This window comes from Phoenix dactylifera, chromosome 17 (assembly GCF_051530095.1).
Source record: "Phoenix dactylifera cultivar Ajwa chromosome 17, Ajwa_hap1_PhDact_Kaust_v1.1, whole genome shotgun sequence".
NCBI lineage: Eukaryota > Viridiplantae > Streptophyta > Magnoliopsida > Arecales > Arecaceae > Phoenix > Phoenix dactylifera.
The window spans coordinates 15,808,072-15,833,106 of record NC_143206.1 but is presented as its reverse complement, the minus strand read 5'-3'; the positions used below and the strand labels follow the sequence as shown (position 1 = coordinate 15,833,106).

Genomic DNA, 25,035 nt, shown 5'->3' with positions numbered 1-25,035 from the left:
TGAGCTGAACATACTTGATAAAAATATTGCAATAAATGAAGAAAAACTAACAATACATCATTCATGGTCCATCAATTTGCAAAAGCAAATAGCTATTAGCTGCATTCAGACAGCATCAATTACAACGGTCTGAATATAATGTTGCAATGCAGCACATTGGCTTATGTTACAACACCGAACAAATACTTACCCATATAATTCGTTATGTTGTATAAACATAAAAAAATTGTATCTTCACCATCCCCAAGTAGAATTTCGCTTGTATGTTTGGCAATCCAACGCGAGTTTCAAGCTTCGACTTTGACAGCAGCATCCACAGCATCATTGTTGTTCTGTTGGGCCCATAACTGTGCGTATCTTCCTGCCCTTGTCAAGAGAACGTCATGCGCACCCTGTTCCACTACTTTTCCATTCTCTAAAACAATAATCTGAAAATTCCAAACAAAAGTGAATCACCAGAAGCTAAATTATTGACTCTGCCATGTACAAAGTATTGCTTTCTTGATCCTGTTAAACAGATCATCAAGAGATGAAATAAGGCCGGTCAAAAAAAAAAAATCTTAACATCTAAACAGACCATTAAACAGATTTTACATTCCAGATTCTGTAAATAACATGAAGTGAATTCAGTTTACAGAAGAGAGAGTAAATCTCTGACAATATGCATGGAGCATGTCTAGCACGCATATTATATAAAAGGAGAAAAAAAGGTAGAAGAAGCTTCTCTTTGTCATAAAATTTTTTCATGAATTCTTAAATACTCTTCCCTTTTAATAGCTGTATTTTCCTTGTGTCTCTCTCTAGATCATGTTAAGAGATATACAACCAATGAAAGTGTGCCTACAAAAAAGAGCATGATTTTGACGCTGCTGTTTTCCCATTCCATTCCATTTTATGGCACTGCTTAAAAATGCATGCATTTAAAAGTCTTACACTGAAATTTCAGTTTTACTTATACCAGAAAAGCATGCAACCTTTTAATAAACAACTTTGTTATTCAGACCAAACTTTTAACATGACAATATCAAACCAAAATCAAACTACTGAATGTCGGGCAAGTCTCTAGAAACAGAGCTATCAAATGGAAATACTCTCTCTTGGTAGTGGTTGGATATCAGTTCAGGTTCCATATATAAGAAAATAGCAGTACAGAAAGTCCTATTAGCAAAAGAAAATTGACAAAAAACAGCAAAGCACATTCCTGATCTATAGAAAGTATTGCTACCTCATCACACTGCATTGCAGTAGTTAGCCGATGAGCTATGAAAATCGAAGTCCGATTGTTCGCTAATGTCTTCAATGCATTCAAGATTTCTGCTTCAGTTGTGCTATCAAGTGCACTAGTAGCTTCATCACAAAGCCTGAAACCTCAAAACAGCTCAGTTCACAAGCTTGTCATGGAACATATTTTTTTCTCATGTAAAAACAGCCATCAGAATTTTGAACTCAACAAAGAGGTTTCCTAGGTCTCATGAACATTGGACTTGAGAACACTTCCAGCATAATGTAAAAGACATCTATTTTTCAAATAGATTCTGAAGTCCGCAAAATTCTACAGCATATGGGGAGTCCGAACTTGGATAAATTCATATTGCCCACTTCAACAGATATATCAGAGCATGCTGGAACGCCATCAACATTCAAAAATTCTAAAAGGGAAAAAAGATTCTCAGGTAATTCAAAGCTCCATACATCCTGAGATCACACGGTGCCATGCTTTTCAAACACATGATTGCAGAAAAGCTAAAACTTGGGCTTATCAAGAGATCAGAAGAAACTAGATGAGCAAACCAATTTAAGCTATCAAAAAACTTCAAAGCAGAAAGAAACTTCCTGTGGAAAGTACCCTTTTGAAAACAGATTAGACAAGTCAGATGAGACGGAAAAAAAACAGCCACAAAGAAAATCCTGAATTGGAAGCCTAACCATAATTCTAATCACCATCTTTTACCTAGTCTATATGCGTTCATTTTATGATCAAGATACAATTGATGATTGACTCAAAAAAATGATGCATGTCAAAGTTGGTTGAATTCTTTGGCAAGAAAGGGACCTACCATGAAACCTAGAAGGCCACTTCAAATTTACAGAAACATGTCTTACTGGTTATATCATTTAAGCTCATTCGCTTATAAAGCAACCACCACCCCCCCCCCCCCTCTCCCAGCATCTCCCTATACTTCAATTTTTTTAAAGAAAAAATCACTAAAGAGTGTGAATGCAAGATTTGTATAATGAACATTTATACTCCTGAAGCCATAAAGAAAGTGGAAATAGATGTCTCGACGAAGTTAGAAAACTTAATTATTTCAAGGGGACTCGACCATGCTCAGTCAATATATATATATATAATTAAATTTTAACAGCTCTTCACTTTTAGCCATAACAAGGGGATCCATAATCTAAATCATATGAAGGAACAACAACAACATAAAACCAATATTTTCTGCAAAAATCTCGCAATTAGAAAATTAAGTGATCTTACACACTGAATGTCCAAGTGCATTTAAAGATTGATAACATTAAAATTTGTTGATGCGAGAAAGCAGCATAAAGCTATAGCTGAAACTAGCGGGCATGCAAATCAAACACTCACATAATAGAAGGTGCCTTCAAAAATGCACGAGCAAGTGACACACGCTGCTTTTCTCCACCACTTAACTGTGAAAATACAAGCTTTTCATCAGACGAACTACATCAGAAATGAAATATGGAAAAGGATCTCCTTATTGTCTAGGGCTGTCAAACCAGATTATACAAGTTATGTTACAATATAAGAAGATTCTGATAGACAAAATGTAGCCACAAACATATGAAAGTTCATCTCTAAGTCAAATATCAGTTTAAGAAATCTAAATTCTCAAAAAATTTGACACAAAATTTCCGAAAACCTTATGACACTAGATGCTAAGCATACGAGCACAATGACTGGTTAATCAGATGATATTGGGGAACATTATTTTGAGCTCGCATTATAATTTCTTTGAAGAATTTGAGTAAACTTCTTAACAAGAAAGATGTCTAGAATTTGATGTCTAGAGGGCAGCCAACCGAATTCATTCAATGAGATTCCAATCTGTCCACCATTTAAGACAATTTTCTTAAAAAAAATACTACTTATTGGCTACTGCTTTACATGTGCAACTGTCATCTTTAGCTGAACAGATCTGCTATTCAATAGTTGCTTAGAAAACAGTTATTTCTCACCTTTAGTCCTCGCTCTCCAACAATAGTTGCATACTTCTCTGGAAAATTCATGATTGTATCATGAATAGCTGCATGTCGAGCAGCTTCAAAGACCTAAAGAATACAAAAAATTGTAAAAATTGTCAAGAATCTTACTATTATTTGATGAAATGGTTGCTTGTAGTAATGCTAATTCACCCTAACCAACCTCCTCCTTTGTTGCTGACAACCGGCCATAATGTATATTGTGGAATATCGTATCGTTGAAAAGTACCTGCAGGGATATTATTGGGCATGCAAGGTGAATTACTGAATTGTGTTACCCTGAAGCAAGGTTTAAAATCTTCTGTGAATCCACAAGATAAACTAGCATTACTACAATAAGCACTGGCCATGTGCAGTGCAAATGGTTCATTCAAGAGAAGCATTTTATCGAAGTTTATGATTTGACATAACTTTGTTTGATATAATCTGTCTTATTTTGTCTATTCCTTTGTCTTTTACTCATTTATTAGAGAGCTGGTATGGAGAACATTTAATAAAAGAACAAAGGACATGAGGTACAAGGTCTCACCCACAACACAGTCTCGCACAAACATCCAGCCATGCTGGGTGATTGCACTGTATATAGTAGATATCATTTAGTAAGATAGTGATTTGTAAAAAGACAGCAATAAAGCACAAATAAGATGTGCATTTATTTTAGACATTTTTTCATTAGTGCTCTCCTTCATTCAAGTATCAGAGGCATCATTTGTCAAAAAAATGATGGTTCAAATGCCTGTATTTTCTACAAAAGAAACACTCAAACCCTATCTTCCAAAAAAAAGTTTTTTTTATCATAATTAAGGGATTCAGCTTTACAGAGCAGATATAATTATTGTTAGACAATGTGGTGCGGACACCAGTGCCAGGTCAGCCGGTCGCCACAGGATCCAGCCAGCTCAGCGGGTTCCAGCCGATTCAGCCAGCCTGATTTTATTTTAGATTGATTTATTTTATGTTGATTGGGTTTATTTGCATATTGTTATTTGGGTTTATTTGCATATTGTCATTTTAGGAGCTTTTTGGAATTATTTTATTTGTAGGGGTTATTTGTTATTTTGTGACCCTATATATATGGGTCCATCCTGATGTTTAGGGTTTAATGAATTAATGAATGAAAAATTGGTCTTCTTCTTCCTCCTCCTCTTTTCCTCTTTCCCTTCTTCTTCCCCTCTTCCTCTCTTCTTTCTCTCTGTATTTCAATCCGTACAACCGTCCTGCATCAGCTTTGGTATCAGAGCAGGGCTGACTTTGCCTCTGTTGCTGAAGTCGAAGGATCCAGTTTATGGACGGACCCCCGCCGATTCCTTTTCGGCCTTTCCCTCACCTGTATTTTGCTAGATCATTTGCACCGCAAACGCCGGAACGCACGGAAGGTCGTCGCACGGCACGTACTCCGAAGAAGAAGGGTCGCTCCCTTTCTTCATTATTTTCTTCCCTGTTCATCACCTCACCCACCGAGAAGAAAGAAAAAGCAAAACCCTCCCGTCGGTCGACTGTCTTCCGGCGTCAATCCACAAATCGCCTTCGCAAGACGCCGCCGCCGCCCTCTCTTCCCACCGCCGCTGCCTCCGACGCTCTCGCCCTTTCTTTCCCTCCTCTCGGATCTCACGCAGTGAAGAAAGGCACTGTCGCCGGAAAACCCCAAGGCAGCCCGGGAGGCAAATAAGCCGGCCTCCTCGTCAATTTCTCCTCCGATTGTCACTGTGCAAGCATCACCCACCGCATCCGTTTCGCCGCGCCGCCGATTCGCCTTCGGTCGCCGCCGTGCTTCCCCGGGGGTTTCGACAGCAGCTTGCTGCCACCGACCGTGGCCGGACCAAGTGAAGGACGTCGCCGCCCCGTTCACTGCCGCACCAGCACCCCGCTCCACCGGCGCAACGTCTTCCCGCAACCACCGCCGCAAAATCAGGCGAGATCCGGCGGAAGCGAGCGGACGGTTGAAGGTTGAAGATGATCTACAGTACGGGTAAGGTCTGCACCCGTTAGCCCGTTAACCCATTATCCATTAACCCGAGTCATTTCAAAAAAAAAAAATTGCGAGTCGGACTGTCCTAGTGGGTTGGGTCTGTTAACCCGATAACCCGACAACCCGACTTGAGTTAAAAAAAAAAAAAAAAAAAAAAAAAACTGGTTGACGCACGTGACGCGTAAGTCGCGCACGTGCGGGAGGTTTCCTCCTTCCTTTTTTATTTTCCCGATTCCCTGGTTTCGTTTTCTTCTTCTCTTCCGACCACCGTCCCCCGTCAACCCCACACTGTTTCCTCTCCGCCGTCAACACCTCCGCCCACCGCCATCGCTGCCGCCGTCAATTCTTCCGCGTCACCACATCTCCCGTCTCTTTCCTCTACCATAGTTGTGTCACTCCGCCGGCATTCATCGGCCCGGCCGAGTCCACCACCACCACCGTTTTCCGCCCTCCCACCACCGTCAACTTCGGCCTTCCACTGCTGTCAGCGCTCCCCGCTCGCTCCCCACCGCCGCTGCCACGCCTGCTGCTGCACCCCTGCGCTGCGCGCTGCCCCTGCAACTCTTTACTGCCGCTCGCCGCTGCTAAGTTGCTGCCGCACCGCCGCGCCACCGGGTTGCTCTCACCGCCGCGCCGCCGCGTTGCCGTCGCCGCCGTCGACTGCTGCACCACCACTGTCGGCTCTGACAGTCATCACCGCAGACCGCTCCAACCGTCCTGCATCAGCTCCTCCCTGCCAACAGTTGCTCCGACCACCACCACCGGACCCTGCAACGCCGTGACCTTCTTCCCAGCATCATCTCAGCTGGAACATCTTCGGCAAGCACAGGCCTCAATCAGCTCTGGCCCCCAAGTTGCTGATATCAAGTCCACCGAGTTGCTGTGCTCAGACCCGATTCGCGCTATTTGCATCTGATCGTCGCCCCAACCCAGGTCAGGTTTCTTCCTTACTGCAAATTTTATTTGTTTGTCTAAATTTAGAATTAATTAACTCTTATGTGCTCTATTGATATTGCTTCCTAAAATTCAACACATCCACTCCAAACAACCCCAAAGCCCTAGTAGTGGCCTGTCTTTGTTATTAATTGTAGGGCTACCTAATCTTTGGAAGTTCTTTGAGGCTCTGTGCAATCCTGCAACACACTGAAAACTAGTACTATTTGACTGCAACTACTTATCTGAATTTGTTACGTAATTCAAAGCCAATTTCAATTGCTTGAGTTAGCTTCCGATTATATTAAGTATCTACTTTGCAATTTTGAATTCATTTCATGCATTAGGTCTACTTAGGAACATTTATAGTTGGTCGGATCATACATTTTGACATTCATTTTATGCATCTACGTAGTGGTCGTGACGCATCTCATCCTGAGTCCCAATTAGGCATGGATTCCAAAATCGAAGCCCTATTAAAAGCTATCCAAGACACTAATGCTCAAGTCCAAAACACTAATGCCCAAGTCCAAAATACCAATGCCCAAGTCCAAAATACCAATGCCCAAGTCCAAGCAAACAACTTTGATAATAGGCATGTTCCAGGTCACCAATATGCCTACCCTCGCCCTAGAGGACCAGGTCTCTTTCCTAATATGAATAGAGGTTACCGACATAACGTAGAACCCAGAGCTCTTCGTGACCCTGATGAAGACGTAATGAGAGGCATTAGGGTGGAAGCCCCCACTTTTGACGGTCGTCTTGACCCGAAAGTCTTCTCCGATTGGTTACACGAAATGGACCACTTCTTTGAGTGGTACAATCTGTCTGAGAACAAAAAAGTTCGATTCGCTAGAATGAAACTCCTTGGTCGAGCTAAGCTGTTTTGGCAAAACACTGAACAACTATTAGCTAGGAGACATCAACATGAAATAACTGATTGGGTAGAGATGAAAGAGAGACTTAAAGAAAAATACCTGCCCCTTAACTACCAAGACGATCTCCTAAACCGATGGAACACTAAGTCCACATTTGTAAGGCGCCCTGACACACGGAGCACTCCCACCGGCCTTAATTCCTTAGGGTCCAAACCTTCTGTAGGGTCCACTACTCATAGGCCCCCTCCTATTGCCCATGTCACAGGCCGAGACACTAATGGTAAGGGAATGCTTGGTGAGCCTCCCAAACCACATTCCAAAATTCGGTGTTACAAATGCCAAGGTTTTGGTCACGTTACCTCCCAATGTGCGAACAAATTTTTCGTTATTGCTCAGCAAGAGCAGGGAGGTGACATAGATGACTTAGAGGAGCAAATCTATGAACCAAACCTCGATGACATTCAGGACATTGAGGAAGAGTGTGATGACAAACCTGAAACCCTAGGATGCACCCACACTCCACCTAGCTCGCTTGCACAGTCAGATAACGAGTCTGACCAGTCTACCATGAGTGTAGTTGGATATGCCCTCGCACAACCCATCGAAATTGATGTTAGGATTTCTGAGCCTGCATATGCATTTACACAACACATTCATAAGTTGTATCAGGAAATCCATAAGGGCATTCATGCATGTACTGCTCAGTATAAGATGCAAGCTGATTTCCGTGCTAAAGAATTTCAAACTTGGGGTTACGTAATGATCCATCTTAAGGAATTGCAGTCTCTTAGTATTGGACCATTCAGGGTGTTGCACAAGGATGGCACTGACGCCTATGCCATTGACTTTCCATTTGATTTCGGTCATAGCCTTACTATTAATATTAAAGATTTGGTTGCAATCCCTGATGACTCTTTTGCTGCACACTCTCCTGCGCCTGATGTTTATCCTATTATTGATTCCATGCGATCTTCGTTTCCTTTTACCCTCCATCGAGCACAAAAAGAGTATATTGATTCTATTTTAGCCGAGCAAATAGTTTTTACCAGTGATGGAGGCATCCAACATTTCCTGGTTCGTTGGCGAGGACGACCAAGGTCCGGCTACACTTGGATCCAGCGCGAGGAGATACCGCCGATTGACCCGGACTTGTTGGAGTACTACCGGGGCTTTACCGAGCCGTTTTCGTCGAGGTCGACTTCTTTCCACCCGAGGAGAGTTGGTGCGGACACCAGTGCCAGGTCAGCCGGTCGCCACAGGATCCAGCCAGCTCAGCGGGTTCCAGCCGATTCAGCCAGCCTGATTTTATTTTAGATTGATTTATTTTATGTTGATTGGGTTTATTTGCATATTGTTATTTGGGTTTATTTGCATATTGTCATTTTAGGAGCTTTTTGGAATTATTTTATTTGTAGGGGTTATTTGTTATTTTGTGACCCTATATATATGGGTCCATCCTGATGTTTAGGGTTTAATGAATTAATGAATGAAAAATTGGTCTTCTTCTTCCTCCTCCTCTTTTCCTCTTTCCCTTCTTCTTCCCCTCTTCCTCTCTTCTTTCTCTCTGTATTTCAATCCGTACAACCGTCCTGCATCACAATGGCAAACAAGGTTCTCATTCTGAAAGCTAACAAAAGGTAACTAAGGAGTGAAGAAAATTGATCCATGTTTCTTCTACTATAACCTGTATAGAGATATTAAGATGACCATTGTATATCTGACAAGGATTGCAGGATTGGTCCAAATACTATCATGAAACCCATGAGAGGAGTTATGATTGATTTCAGAAGATCAATAGTTTCATTAGCATGTATTTCGAAAGCCTTCTGCCACAAAACCAATGATTATCAGACATCTTAACATTGCATGGAAGCATAACCTTCATGCTTGCCTTTTACTGTTCATAGTTACTAATTATCAATGAAGAAGTTAGGAGGCAAAAAGGTGTGGGCATGATGCAATGTGGTTCATGATAATAGAACTTCTTTGTTAACCCTCACAATTTGTAATATTAAAAAGAAACCAACTTATTATGCTGCAAATATCTGTGAGTTCAGTTTCTTTATCTTGCAATGGCACAAATCAAAATAAAGGTTTTGTAATAACGTAAAACATATACAATAATTTAAGAATTTAAAGTTAAAACAACTGCAACATGCATCAAAGAAAAGAAAAACCAAAACAGATAAATAAAATTGCTCGTGGAGACTTACAGTGTCTTGTGGCACAACACCAATACACTTACGAAGACTTTCCATGGTTACCTCTCTTACATCTTGACCATCTATTCGTACCTGATAGGAACAGCAAATTGAGGTTAAAGTAGAGGAGGATAAGTGTAAAACACTAATACTACATCCACCAAAAGTTCGGTGACAAAGATGACTGCAGACTCAAAATTTATGATTGGCAATAGAAATATTTTACACAAGCACAAAATTTTCATATCATTTGGTTCTCAAAGGGTGCAAGATATAAATTTTAGAAAATAGGACTCATTTGATAACAAAACAACAAAATATGCATAAATAGCAATTATATCCCAGTAACAGCTTTAGGTATACTTTCCATTGGAAATTCATTACAAAAAAATTGCCATTCGACTTTATGATATTGTTGAGGGAAACAACTAACTATTAAGGAAAGCCATGATAACTTTGCAAATATCAATTTCTTAGTTCAGTGCCTTCTCTGATATGTAATTCCCAAGACTACATGGTGGAGTACCATAAGCAAGAAAGCATAGCTGACAACTTAGAAGCATCAAGCGAAGCTAAAATTCAGCACCATGTTATCTGATGATTAATTATAACAAAAGTTATTTATCTTGTGTTATACAATAATTCATCAACAGAAGTATAAGATAGTAGAAAGCAGAATCTTGCTGCAAGATTAATTAATTTTGTATCATAGAAAGTATAAGTTCCTAAATCATAGAAAACAAGATGCAATACCATTTTATGCATGGGAGTGACAAGCATGAAACAGGAAAAATAATATTCATATAGCAGGGGAACAGAAGGTTATGGGTCTTACTGATCCTGAATCTGAATCAAAAAATCTGTAGATCAATCTAAGTATGGTTGACTTCCCTGCACAAATATGTAGGATCAATGTACCAAACATGTCGATATGGAGAAGAGTTTCGATGAGGAAGTTTGTAAACAGTTTATGTATTAAACATTTCATAGCTTAGGACAAAACAATATGCTGCTATATTAGTATGACAAACAAATCAGTATAGTTTACCACTGCCACTGGTTCCAACAATGGCCACACTTTTTCCTGCCGATACAACAAAAGATATTCCATCAAGAATCTTTCGGTCTGTTAGGTATCTGAAATAAAAAGAAACCAATAAAAGATATGTTTGAAAAGGAAATGTTGTTCCATAAAAAATCAACTAAACTCACTTGTGATCCAGCAAAATGAAATGATGACAGTAGCACACTTCAAATTCACAAGTAATTCAAAAATAAATCTTATCTATAAATTATAATCACAATTTAGCATAACTCAGAATGTTAGAAGATAGCCAGCAAGGACCAAAATTTTTGTCTGACTCAGTGTCCAGCATGAACTGGACAAACAGACCAACCCCTAGGTTTGGGAGCATTAGCCTAGCTGTCCTGAGCTGTATTATGTGGCTTACATGCTCGTTCAAGAGCACAGCCAGGAGCATTTCTTTTCATTGTAAACAATGCATTAAAGTAAGAAGGTTGACAAAATTGTTTACTGCGTTCTCCTTGTCTCTTTGAATTCTCCTCTTTATTCATATCGTGTAGCACTGATGGAAACTGATGGAGAGTGCTGGTAAAGGAGGGTCCATAGACCTAAGCCCAAGTAGATGGCATAAATCTTGTTGGAAAAGGTCACTTTACATTCCTTGTTATACTAACTAATGTTCAATAAAAAGAACAAATTTGGATTCTAAGAAAGTTTGCATACCACAAAGGATACTACTCTTAATAGGATCATAGAAGAAGTAGTAAAGATGGCCAAAAATGATCAGGATGTGACTAGTTACCTATGGTAATGATTGTTGCTGTACATCATGTTCAACACATGAACAGGAACCAATAAACAAAGTTTTTTTCATCTGTATATCTAAAACTAGAATAATAGGAGGCAAGGGGAATTAAAAGAATACAATATATTGAAATGGATGTGGAGTAGAAAGGACATCTTTACCCAAAATATACATCTTTAAATTCGATGGTTCCTCCTCTAAATTTTAATGGTTCTGCTTTGTGCCCATCTCGTATTTCTGGGGTCTCCTGCAAGTATTTGGATCAGAAATCTTCACTACAGTATGTTCATTTTTCCACAATATTGAGTAGTAAAGTAAACTACTTACAACAGGCTAAAAATATAATGTAGAACAGAAGATCCAGAGAAGACAACTGAGACTTATTTTGCCTTGATGCGAGGGAAGGAAACAAAAAAAAAAAAAGGACAAACAATACTTGTACAATTTTAGTTGTTTTGAGCAAATACAAAGATCAGATTTGAGGACTATGATTATACACTGTCAGATATACCAGAATTAACACTTACAATAAAATACATGATAATGCACTTAAATGGAATAAATATCATGATCATGTTCACTACCCTAATAAACAGATACCCCTGTTTCCCAGTTTTAGTGTTTCCTTTGGTAAAGACTACTGCATTATATGATTCAAATTCTAACTATGCAGAGAGAGTAAAATATTCAACAGCCATACAACCATAACAATAACAGATATTAACTCAAATACTTAAAAGCAACACAATCATAACCATAATAGAAATTATTATATTAACTAATTAACCAGACATCAATTACTTAAAGGTTCGTATGGAGAAAATTTTCAAATTTCCAGGTCTAAGAAGTAGGCAAAAAGACTTCAGGCTACAAATTCCTCACTTTTTTCCTGTGAAAGTGAGTATGCACAATAGAATAATACAATATTCCTATGTGGCTGACATCCATTTTGACATGACGTAGTTTCCAAATTTGTGAATTCGGAAAGGTTAATCAATTGAAGCAATTTAACTTTTGCAAAAACAAGAAAACACTTATAATAATTGTCACGAAATATACCTCAAGCAATTGAAACAGGGACTTCATGTCAATAAGGCTCTGCCTTGTTTCACGATACACGCTTCCAAGGAAATTAAGAGGTAAAGACAGCTGGAAGAGAAGCCCATTAACCATAACCTGAAAAGTTCCAGAGGAATTTCTAGAATCACATATTTCTGAATGAACCGTAATCAGTGAAAAATAACACACTACATATATTAATTGAGAAACAATAAATCAATGTTTGCGATCACAGATGATAATATTCCTTTCAGAAAACAACATGGAGGCATCATATCACATGTAGTTGCCCATTTAAGCATCCTGTAACAAACAGAGGGATTTAACTAAGCAAAAAACAGTTTGAACATTACTTGTTCAGGCATCTTCAGTTTTATTACACATCAAAAAGAATAAATTATCTGATAATTATAATTAATCAGATAAGAGTAGATAATCATCAAGTAAAATATGTCTGTAGAAGTGTAGATCCTTTTTGTGCATGGTATTTAATCTAAACTTTCATGTTATTTTGTCTAAAAGGTTAAAGCTCATATAAGTCTTTGAAAATTAAAAATTATTTGATATAATATAACATATGGCAATAGAAAAGAAACTCAAAACTATCTTAGGAATTTACTTCTCCATATGATATTGTGCAGCAAAGCAAAATCTTTATCATCTGCAGACGCAAGAATTTACTTCTCACAGCAGAATGATTTTAAATGATTGCAATGCAGGTGATGCAATCAAAAGCATATACAAATCAAAGTTGAGACCAGCTAAAAGAGCAACTTACCAAGTCGCCAACTGTCATTGCACCATTCATAATTCCATATGAACATAAAACCATTGCTGTTGATAAAGCCGTGCTAAATATAACATTTTGGCCGAAGTTCAAAAGAGCAAGGCTACTTTGAGTTTTCAATGCAGCATCCTCATACCCTGAGAAATAGCATTCCCTCAGACAGATTAGCTAATATAACAAATAACAATAAAGGACAAAAAGATAATCAAGATTATAAAGCACCAAAGTTGTTGCTGAAATTCTTAAAACTTGTGGTAGATAAAATTTTAGGTTGGCAAAGAAAACTGTATTATGGCAACAAAAAGGAACTAAAAAACAAATTTCATAATTCTTATTCATCTATGCAAAACTAATATCTGGCCTGTGCAGGTATTAGCCAATTTAAGAATATATTGAGCCTGGCAAACCCAAATCTCCAGTTACATAGATAACACACATGATTGCTGACAGATTATTCATTAAGATTACTTTCCAAAATGAAGCAGTAGGTACTTTTTGACTCACAACTTGGAAGCCCCCAGCAAAGATTCAACCAAACCCATGCAAGGGAACCATTAACTCAGTGTCTGGATCATCCATCTAATAGCATCCTTCAACTCCCTATCTTTCTTATCTTTCAATGAGGATCTTGCTAAGAATAAGGAATAGTTTCAATTTTAGAAGAGAGCAACAAAAAGGCTCTCTGTTTAGGCTCAGCACTTCAAATTTCAACTTCCAAAACTAGTTATGGAAACTGTTGAAGACTTGATTACAGCATGCTTGGTGCACAACAATGAAGTGGTTACCAGTCTGAAGCTAGGACACTTATTTTTATCATGCAAGACATAGACAAAGCCTTCAAACTAGCACTTCGTGAAAGGGATCAACTGGCTAATTATTTATTAAGTCTAAGCCATTGAAACCTCTGGAGCCACACCTGAATTAGATGACTTTACAAAATAAGATAACTCCACTCACCTAACATGACTACTAGCAACCACCGTACCAAGGAGGAATAAGAAAGAGGAAATGAGGCATCAAAAGTCATAAGACTCAAGTTAACCCGCGCCATTCCAGCGCACCCGCACAGTTCCGCGCGCACGAGCACGCTTCCCCGTGTGGTCCCCCCCCCCCCCCGCCCTGCACGATGCTGCGGGCGCGCTTTCCAAAGCGTGGGCACGTTGCCCCCCCCCCCCCCGAGCGCCCTTCCCCACGCGTTTCACATGCTTCCCTACGCCCCGCGCGATGCCGCGCACATGAACGCGCTTCCCCATGCGCTGCCCCGTGCGCCCACAAACCGGACCAGTTCACACCGATACACCTTTGTACCGCTCGGTTCCGGTCCATTTTCCACTACTATACCGAACCGGCCAAGACCGAACCGGTATGGTACAGGCTGAACCAGCCGATACGGGCCAATTCAGCATACCATGCTGAAGAGTTCTTTTAGAGGATTCCATGGGTCATGAACATATGCATTAACAAAATCAAGATATCCTTTACCCACCATACTGCCCCATTAATGAGCATACTATACCGACCTGATAAGGTACCGATACGATATGGGGGCTCGATACACTACTATACTGATAATGGCATGTTTCTAGAGGTCATACCGATCTGACCCATACTGGTAAGTTTCCTATACAGGTCCAATACTAAGACTAAAAACCATGGACAAAAACAAGCTTACACGTGCGGTCAGGTTCATTGAACTTGTAGGTCAAGACATTAGATGGCACTCATCTCATCAAGGTTTTTTATTCTAGCTAGTTTCAACAAAGATAAAAGAAAAAAGTGTGTGAAATGAATCATAGCACTAGAACAAGCAGCTATATTTCAAGCCATGGGTCCTTGATGGACCCAAAGACAATTGTGCCAAGGTTCTCATATGCAAAAATAATGATGAACCTTGTCTAAACTATATTCATTCTAACATGGGGAGAGCTATCTTACCAACAAGAACATCCACTCATGAGCATCTCATTTTTCTAACATGGGCATATCAGCAAGTAATAACAAGAAACCTATGAAATAATTCAGTGTGCATACAGTCAGTATAAGGAAATGGGCTTCAAGAAACCTCAGTGTAGACCCTAACAACTGGAACACTAGTAACAAAGAAACTGGTTTTCACATTTGTCGCTGCTCACATTCAATAGGCATGTCTTCTTGTGTTTTAATCATCATACCTTATAGAATTTTATGCTATGTTTTATGCAATAAAAGTTAACCGCATAAAAATCCTCAGATTTTCTCTTCATGCAAATGATTTTCATCAATTTCTAATGCAAAGAAAAATAGTCAGTGGACTTCTTCTCATGGAGTCATTTCAAGGAGATTTTTTTTTTTTGCTTAAATTTCATTCTATCACCTTTTGCGATAGTGATGAAATAAAATGCATGCCATGGAATTCTAGGCTAGGTGATTCACTATCTTTCAACACAGACAAATTACATAGCATGGCAAAGCAGAAAGTGATATCTATGGCATATCCTCATCAGAGCACCCTTCTCTTGAAAAAAATCTAAGATCTCAACTCACTCTTCAGATATGTGTCATATTTTTCAGCTTCAAATGATTCATTGTTGAAATACTTGACAGTCTGGATATAGCAAAAGAAAAGATATTAAAAAATAATCAGACTAAAAGTGAGAAAAACCAATAATGGAACCAGTAAGCAAATAGACATCAACAAGCTGACCTCATAATTTAACAGTGAGTCAATTGCTCTGGTACTCGCATCATTATCAGCTTTATTCATGGCTTGGCGGAATTTAGTTCGCCACTGTCATGAAGAAGAAAAGCTGCTTATAGAAAATAGCATCAACAAACAACTTCAAATTTCCAGAAGCAACTGTTGAGTGTTAGTAAAAGAATATTTCAAAAAAAAAAAAAGTCATCATCAAATATTTATGAAGAGTAGAACAAGCTAAAAGGATAATGGAATGGAAAACAGAAGAAATTTGAAAGAAAACCATGAAAAAAGGTAGCAGGTTATGATCGAAGAATTGCACCTGTGTCACAATCAGAGTGAAAGCAATATATGCAGCAACAGAAAGTGAAGTAATCCAAGCAAAAGTAGCTCCAAACTTGTATGCAAGAATACCAGACACCATAGCTATCTAGAAAAAGAATAGAAAAGCCATGAAAAAGGATGAAATGGTACATAACTAAAGAAGCTAGAGTACAGAATAAAAGGTGCAGTAGTCCAGGCAATCAGGAGTTCCACTAAATCAAGACAAGCTCAGGAAAGGAGGTAGTACATAATTTCTACACTACAAAGTTTTCTAGTCAGTAGAACCAAAATATCTTCAACAATATGCAGGCTAATCTTAAACAATAACTAGTTCATACCTCTAGTATAGTGGGTACAACATTGAATACCATTGATGAAAGAATAAAGTTTATTGCACGGCTACCTCGATCAATTATGCGATTCAGTGCACCTGTTTGCCGGCTGGATATAAAAACACACAGAAAGGCCAAAAAAGTTGTCAAGAATTAGCTTTCTAAGTCCCATAAAGTGTTTCTGATAAAATTTTTGATTACTTCATTCATAATCCAATCATTGCTACAAATCAATAATATTTTGCTTGAGATCATGAAGCTGTTTTGATTGCCTCTCGATTCTTCAGCATCTCTAATGGAACTAGCAGCAAAATTTTCGAAATATTCAAAATATTCAAAAGGATTTTTGAGACTTGTTTCTATGTCACATCAAATTCTTCAAGAACCTGGCCCCTTCCAATAAGAATTTTTTTATTTCATTTCTTAATTTTATGCAGGTTTATTATATCTCATGCACCTAGCTATCTCATAAGCAGTCTACTTTGACTCTTGGTGTATGACTTCGAAGCACTTCTCTACCATTTTTCATAATTATGCGATATCTACTTTTAACAGAGCTAAAAGTTCTAAATTTTAAAATAATATTCTTTATGGCTAAACTAATCTATACAGCATATAGTAAGTATCATAACAAATACTGGATTACCTCCAGTAGTTCTTGTGGTGCTACATAGATCAATCAACCTTGAAGATGCAATAAAGATCCCAAAATGTGAGTTATTAACATCCAAAGGATTTCTATAGAATTTTACACCAGCAATTTGTTTCTTAGTTTTGTACGATTACCATTGTTTCTTCTCAAATTAAAAAGTTAAATATACAACAAAAATTCATTAAAATGATTTATGTTAATCAGTTTTAGCTGAGGTAACACTAATGAAATTGTTTGCATTCCTCTGTTCACCCACTACCATATAACATTGATGACACATCGTAGACATTGAATATCCATGCAAAAATCTCATGCCATTTTATGACTATTAGATCTGAATAAGTCATAAGACAAGATTCCATAACAGGTGCATAGAAGGAATTATAGAGATACCTCTACCAATTAATTATGAAGCATGTAAGCCAATGGTGTCTTGACATTAGCATTGTTAAGTGATATCATCAATACTATCTTTCTGCAGAAATGGACTGGCCCAGAATTCTAAACAATACCTTAAATGATATCGAAGGTCAAGATCATGCAAGTGCGAGAACACCTGCAAAAGAAGGTGTAAATTTCGTAAATATAAACAAAATAAAATTCTTGCAATAAAACCAAGACAATGGGGGCTTTGGATTATATATAAGGGACCCATGATGATATGGAAACCAAAGATGAATGTTAGTTATTTATTATTCTGCAAAACTATGCTTACACAAAAGTAGGAAATAGTCTCGCAAACAACCGGATAATATGTTAAGAATTTGGAAATACTTATAATACCGGATTTAACGTACCATTTTACAGCTAAAATCATATTATGGATGCAAGTTCTTCGGAAAGTGAAAACTGTGCAAGTTGCAACATTATTAGACTATAATAGCTCATATATTATGATCTTGAAAGAAGAATAAGTAAAATAAAAACAGAAGTTATGATACCTCAAGCATAATGATTATGAGACAATTGTATCAAGCCAAGAAAGTGAAAAAAAAAAGCAGGGGGGTTCAAGCTGTCATAAAGTAATATGGCACTGCATAGTTCTCAATCTTTCCACAGTGATTTTCGATATCCCTAGAGGATGAAGTTTATATGCATTCTTGGTGAGCAAGATGATCAATACCCCGGTAGGGGTCAGGCAAGATTGTAGTTAATTATAAGATAAAGTGGTGTGTTTCCTTCTCGTGCCTATTTAACTTCTCCATCTGATTACTACTTGATCCTTTTAATATGCATGTAGCAACTAAAATCAACCATATTATACTAGCGTTTGGGGGGTTAGCTTTATAAATCCTTTTTTATCATTCATTTATATCTAAGTGTTACTTCCATTTTTAGCACAAGGCGATGAGTTTAAAAAATTTGGCACAGTTACCATTCAAATCAATTTAGGTCTTCTACTCAGTATTTCTTAGATATGTCGGTCTTCATGATGAGTTTTGACAAGCCAATATTTTTATGGCCACATAGACACAGGCAGTCAGTCACAACACTTCTTGGGACCACGAAGACCATGGTATGTTGAACCAGCCCTCACCGGCCGGTTCAACCCGTACCGGACCAGTCCAGTATAGTGGTAGAAAACGGTTCCGACCCCAAAGGGGCCGCAACCGAATAGTACAGAGGCGTATCGGTGCGAACCGGACCAGTTCGCACCGGTACAAGTCCGGTACTGCATTGTACCGGTGGTTCGCACCGGTACACGGGCATGCGGCAAAGCGCCCGCGAGCTGGGAAGCGCGACGGCAAGCGCGGCATCATGGGGGAACTACGTGGGCACGCGCCCGCGCGCTCGGAACCGGTCCGGGTCACCACCGGTCACCGATCGATACCGATTCGGCGTACCATGACGAAGACAATGTATCCCTACATTAGCTAGAACTGCTGGCATATGTCAACTTTTTGGAGTGCCCTGCAATATGTCTAAAATATGAACACATTTGTACTAAAGTCCTATAGTTTCTTTTTTTCAATTGAAGCATGACATAAAATGCAAGTATTCGTTTTCACAAGTACTATTGATTAGTGAACTTAGTCTAGAAGTAAAAAATTTATATATATGTACATGCATACATACATAAATTTCTTACTAGAATAATTGTACTGTATACAAGTGACCTTGTATTGAGTTTTTTAAAGGTTGCAATGCAGGGCACTTGGAAAACTGAAATCTTGCACTCATGCCAAGTGTAAAGTTGTTTCTAATCCTTTCTAGAACATCTAAATAGAGCTATGACCGTCTCCTCATTCCTTGTATTAAATATTTGTTGCTCATCCATTTATTACATTAATCATCTCCCCACCAGTATTCTCAATAGAGGCAACTCCTATGATACGTACTACGCATTTATCTATCACTGCAACTTCTTAATCTTTACCAAGCACTCAGCTTATCATTTTAATATCGTCAAGACTCATCCAAAAAGCAAGATACACTTCACCAGCGTAACTTAAGACCCAAATTGACAATTTTAGCCTGGTTTTTTTAAGTGTTAAAAGGCATGTAATTATTTAAAGAACTCAACTTCATCCAACTCGTAGTTATTTTGAGTATGGATTTCCGCATGAATACGTCATGACTCTAACAAGAAACTGTAAGGTAATAATGCAAAATTATGCCTATAAATAAAAGTATAAAATGATTGTCCAAGTACCTCTAACCACCTTAATGCACTGAGATGAATTGTTAAAGAGAATTCTATCAATGGAACTGGGAAGGCAATCTCCCTGGAGTTTCAAATCATGGAAACAATGGCAAAGGACACAACTGAGGTAGTTAGACTAAATCAATGAGACAGCATATTTTTATTGATTCTGAACAAAATGTACGACATCTCGACATTATTGGACTGCAACAATAACTATGACACATGAGGGCTGTTGTCCTCTGCAAGATGGAATTTTATTTCACTTGCTGGAAACTTTGTTTTAAAAAGAGAAGAAAAATCATATAATTCTAAACACCTAGTGGCAATAAATTATAAGGATTTAGATAGAGTCGAGTATAAAAAATGTCCAACTAGCACCACTGATTCAAATAATACCAGCCAATGGAAAAAAGAAAAGTAGAGGTACCGAAGAAGAAGATTTACCTTTCTAGAAACGGTCCGAATAGCTCTTAATGCTACCTTGGAAAATATAGCATTTCGCAGTTCTGTCAAAAGACAATTGACCAGAGGTTGTTTTAGACATCATATATTAAATAGAAGAATAGACACTGACAACATGAACATAGTATAAGAGAATAGAAATAGAAAGGTCTGACAAATATTAATAATCATATTGCATAAATTACCATTGCAAGCTGATGCCCCAGTACGCGCTATTCCATATCCAATTAGAACAGCAGCTGGGCTCACAAAAAGAGCCAAAAGAGTGGAATTAGTATCAGAAAAGGATGCCATCGCATTATCAGAACCAGTGATTGCTGAGAGCCAATCCACAGCAAGCTTGAAAAAGAATGGTACTTGAACATTTATAACCTAATATTGATTACAGGTCAAAAAGTCAGATAAATTACGAGAATGCTTAATAAATTCAATCTGAGGAATATGGCACTTGCACAAATAACCAGTCCATGGTTAAACATTTAGAAACCAACTTTAAAAGGACATATTTCATGGTTATATGACACTATAAGACAACACTCACTTATTAAGATTAAAACAGAGAGTTGATGTAGAATCTTGCTCGCAGAATTTCAACCATATCCTTTTGATTTCAAATATATGTGCCATTTAAATTGAAAATCCAGATGATAAACACATTTATAACATGTATCATGCTTAGAAATTAAAAACTAAATGTTAGTGAAATTTTGTATTTATGCATTGTGGTCATAAAATGGATTAGTATCTCTAGATTTTGGTCCTAGACAGGAGGGAGGAGAAAAAAGACAAGGGAAGCAACTTCAGGAAGAATAGGCCTTATCAAAGTCAGCATTTTGGTCCCTAGACACCTAAAGGTTGCAAGAACAAGAATGTAGTTCAAAATTTTAGAAGAAAATAAACCAATACTTCAGATTTGTAGGGACGAGGAAGCCCCACCCATAGAGGTTTTAAAAATTCAAAAAAAAAAAGAAAAAAACTAAGAGCAAGGTTTTATATACCATGGAACAGAGCCATCGCAGTAGAACAAGACACCCCACATCCTGACACTCGGGACAGTGGGATGTAAATCATCAACATTAGTACATAACCTTGACAACCTTATGGTTTTGGACTTTACGGATCAGCTAACTACAAGTTGCTGCATTTCGGCAAAATGTTTTGCCAAAAGTATGACAATAGAGAGGGGTGATGTTAAGGGTGATCAGAAAGAGGAAGTTGGAATTCTCGTAACACTTTTGAAGTTGGTAATGGCAGCATGGATAGTGATTACTACTACTATATCATGAAATCACACTGTAAACAATGAATGGATAACATAATTAAGTTAAATTATACACACAATTGTAGGGAAAAAAATCAGTTAGTGAGAGTGAGAAAAATGCATAAATAGGCTTAAGAAAAATATTAACAAATAAACTATATAATGCACCTTATGTACAGATTAATCAATAAAAAAAAACAATACAAAATGGCAAGTACATTAAACACCCACATGTAGGAAAAATGGAATATATATACTAACATAGTCTTAAGAAACCCTAATTTTCCAAACATGAGAAAGGAAAAGCAATATGGGAATAAGCCAACCATGACAACAGAATTAAGTGATTGCAAAGAATTTTTAATTATTTCACTATCAGAGATTGGAAGAAACATTAGACACATGTTAGTGACTGATGTAGAACAATTAGAGGAAGAATTTGAGTCGTTAGGATCGATTGAAAGTGAGCCAAGACTAGAGTTATGGTTCGCTGATATTGCTTGAAAAGTTCTAGAATTTACACGTATGACATTTATTAGTTCATAGGCTAGGTCGTCTTTTGTTTGCTTTGGGGTGCTTTTCTTAGTTTGAGTCTGTATTAGTGTGAAGTAAGGGAGAGTTCACACGAGAGTCCACAAGCTAGGAGTGTTATCATGACCAGAATAGAAGTTTGAGTGTCTCAAGGAAATAGGAGTACAGCCGTTAAGTCTATATAAAGAGGGTTGAAGGATTGTAATAAAATTACTCTAGTTAATGTTCTTTCTATTCAACATGCCTTTGTCACGAGGCCCATAGACATGGTGATTTCTTTGTGATCCTTTGAGAGGATACTAATCCTCTTTCAATCTCCATGTCTGTGCTGCATTAGTGATACCCCTAAAAAGCCCGGTGTAATATAACTTTCATATGAAGTGCTCGTTACCAACACCAACATAGAGAAACTGATAAAAAAAGAAGTGGACAATAAAACACAGCCTAAAACTTTGTCCTCACCTTTGCCCCAACAAGAAGTCCCAATGCCATCAATACCCTAAACCGGAACTCAATATTATCTTTCAACCACAAGTACTTCGCAAGAGTACGCAGGATTGTCATGTCTGCAATTTGTTCATCTGCAGATTCCTTTTTGGTCACATCATTCTGTATCTTATTCCCAGCTCCACCAAGTCTCTTTGTTGCTTCCATCTCACTAGCAGATGTTGAGAACAATGCACGACTTCTTTGCAAATATCCCTGCAAAGAAGAGAATGGATGTTAACTGGTCTCTGGATCTCATACAAACCAAACAGCATTTGTTATCTGAAAGTAGAAAATAAAAAGAACCACTAGTCCAATGATAGATCAGCCTGATCAGCAACACACCCCCCCCCCCCCCCCCCAAAAAAAAAAAAAAAAAAAAAAAATCTTGTTTTTAGGAAAATTTCAGATGGCATCGATGTTGAAAGCTCTCAGGGTAAGACTTATGACCAAGGGCCGACCAACATAACCGGAGAACATTTATAAAAAAAATATGTATCAAAAAAAACTTTGTTCTCCTGGTTACCCTAAATCAAATTCTTAACTACTATACCAATAACTAAAAGCAAGCTACCTCACAGCACAGACCTACTAGTTCCTAACAATTATATTCATACTAAAAAAAGTTGAAATCCAAGGTTAATCTTTTACAATGCAAATGCTATTAAAATGTAGCATGTGAAGTATTATCTCATGAAAACTTTCAAGATCAAAACCTCGGAGCAGTTCAGAATGTCCGCGCTAGTTATCTACAGTAATATAAAGAGGCAGAAAAAAAAAGAAAGAACTGAAGTATTACGAAGTCTCTAAGAAGCCTATTCCCTATCGGCGGAGAAGAATCCGATAGAAAACAACGCATGCGTCCAAAGGAGCTGCTCTTTCTCATTACATCCACCCGACTACGATCGGAGAGCGGAATTTCTCCTGCAAGCAGAGTGCTCGCGCTCTTCAACGCTCCAACTCTATCGTCTCGAAACTCCCTGCTTCCTTTCTCACAGAGAGCGCGACCAGAGATCAGAGAGCGATCCAACCGGCAGATCAACGGGTCAAGATTCCGAGAGATGCTGGGGCGGCCGCCGGTTAGCTTCCCTCCGCATTGCAACAGCCGGCAAGCGCCGCGGCACCTCGAGACAGCTCTCATCGTCGCCGGTCCGGGATCGCAACTCCCCGGGGCGATCAAGAACGGCGAAATCGTACAGGATAGAGGCTAGATTCCTCCCGGAGCGATCGATGAGGATGACTTGACCATCGGCGGACCAGACTCGAAGAAAGCGACGCTCTTGAGGGGTGAGCCAAACCCTAGAACCGAGGAGAGGGGCCAGGAACAGGGCTCGAGCACTCGAACGGGAGAAGGAAACCAGAGCGAGGGTTTACCTCCTTGTCAATTTAGTTTCTTTTTATTTATTTGCTGAGATTTAAATGCGTTTGGGAGTGCGGACCCTGGAGACGATTCGCCGTACCCGGTCGCAAGTCGGGGGCGGAGATTTTTTGATCTTTCTAAAATTTAAATTTAGGTGAATATTCTCTCTAAATTTATATTTAATTCTGTATTCTCATAAAATACTATTTTTTATAAATACTCTTAATATAACAATTTTTCTAACACCATTAATAAAAATTATATTTATTTTAATTAAAAATAAAATATAATTTTAAAATTATTTTTTTTTGCCTTACATCTATCCATTAAAAATATTTTAGTTATTTTAATTTAAAACTATTATTTTTTTAACGGCATTAGACGGTGTAAGTACATATACAAAAATGTTTTACAAAGATATATATATGCAGATATCAATTTATGAGGATATTTATTAAAAAAACTTATCTTTTTATCAGGTCCGACTTTCGGCTTATGTCCACTAATTAAAAAAAATTGTTACTTAGGGGTTTTGAAAAAAATAAAAAAAAGTATCTAACACAGAAAATATATTTGATTATCATATTTCTATTTTTATTTTTTAAATTATTTTTTATTTTGAAAAATTAAAAAAAATAATTAAAATTTTTTTGAAAATAGATTTTCACCATTTTCAACTCCGTCGCCCCCGTCCAAACACACCGGCTCTTCAAGTCTCATTGGCCATCTTTTCGTCTAATGCCTAACTATTTTTTAAATTCGACCATATCTCCGGTCTCGTTATCGGCCTTACCCCTATCATGATTGGATATCAAACTTTATTTTCTCTTTTTCGTCACCGGCCATGCCGCTTGCTCCTATTTATAAAAAATAAAAAATAAAAAATTAAATATATTTTTTATTATCAAAAAGTTAAAAAAATAAAAATAAATTTTTTGTTTTCAAATATTTTTTAGAAAAAGATGACATAATGCCAAGCGGCAACCTAAATTTTGGTGCAAGGTGCATAGTTTATTCATCTCAACATTCAAAACTTTTTTCTCCTTTTACATTTATTCTATAGGGTGACTCGTCAGAGAGAAGCACGCAACATTCAAGTCCTCATTCTGAACTCTCCAAAGTAGCAATATGATTCATGATTTGTTTTTTTACAAACACCGGTTTCTATTTTACTTCACATTAAAAATCATTTAAAATATTGACTTCATAGAAAAGATTGGATTTACTTTTATAGAACCATAGAAATTTAAGCGTCTCGATGGTTTTGCACTTGGGCTCTTGGATGGCTCCCAATGTATGTATTATACTATATTAAAATCGTATATAAACCAATGAATGCATCACTCTAGAAAAGGAACTATATACTGTTGTAAAAAATCAATAATCAAATAATTTTGATACAAAGTTCCCTTTCGCATA

General features: G+C 37.9%; 1 protein-coding gene across 1 annotated transcript; it reads right to left on the bottom strand.

The window, feature by feature from the left end:
* Nucleotides 1–23,650, bottom strand: LOC103709706 (ABC transporter B family member 25, mitochondrial). The gene is made up of 20 exons (XM_008795188.5): nt 23,056–23,650; nt 22,233–22,472; nt 20,164–20,350; nt 19,961–20,022; nt 17,382–17,425; nt 16,224–16,326; nt 15,884–15,991; nt 15,571–15,654; nt 15,411–15,471; nt 12,879–13,024; nt 12,101–12,217; nt 11,203–11,288; nt 10,261–10,349; nt 10,048–10,103; nt 9,225–9,305; nt 3,395–3,460; nt 3,208–3,300; nt 2,597–2,661; nt 1,226–1,361; nt 1–428 (listed from the first exon to the last, which is right to left on the bottom strand). Exons 1-20 carry the CDS (start codon nt 23,395–23,397, stop codon nt 288–290), a joined length of 2,307 nt encoding a protein of 768 aa, XP_008793410.2. The 5' UTR covers nt 23,398–23,650; the 3' UTR covers nt 1–287.
* Between the last annotated feature and the right edge of the window lie 1,385 nt (nt 23,651–25,035).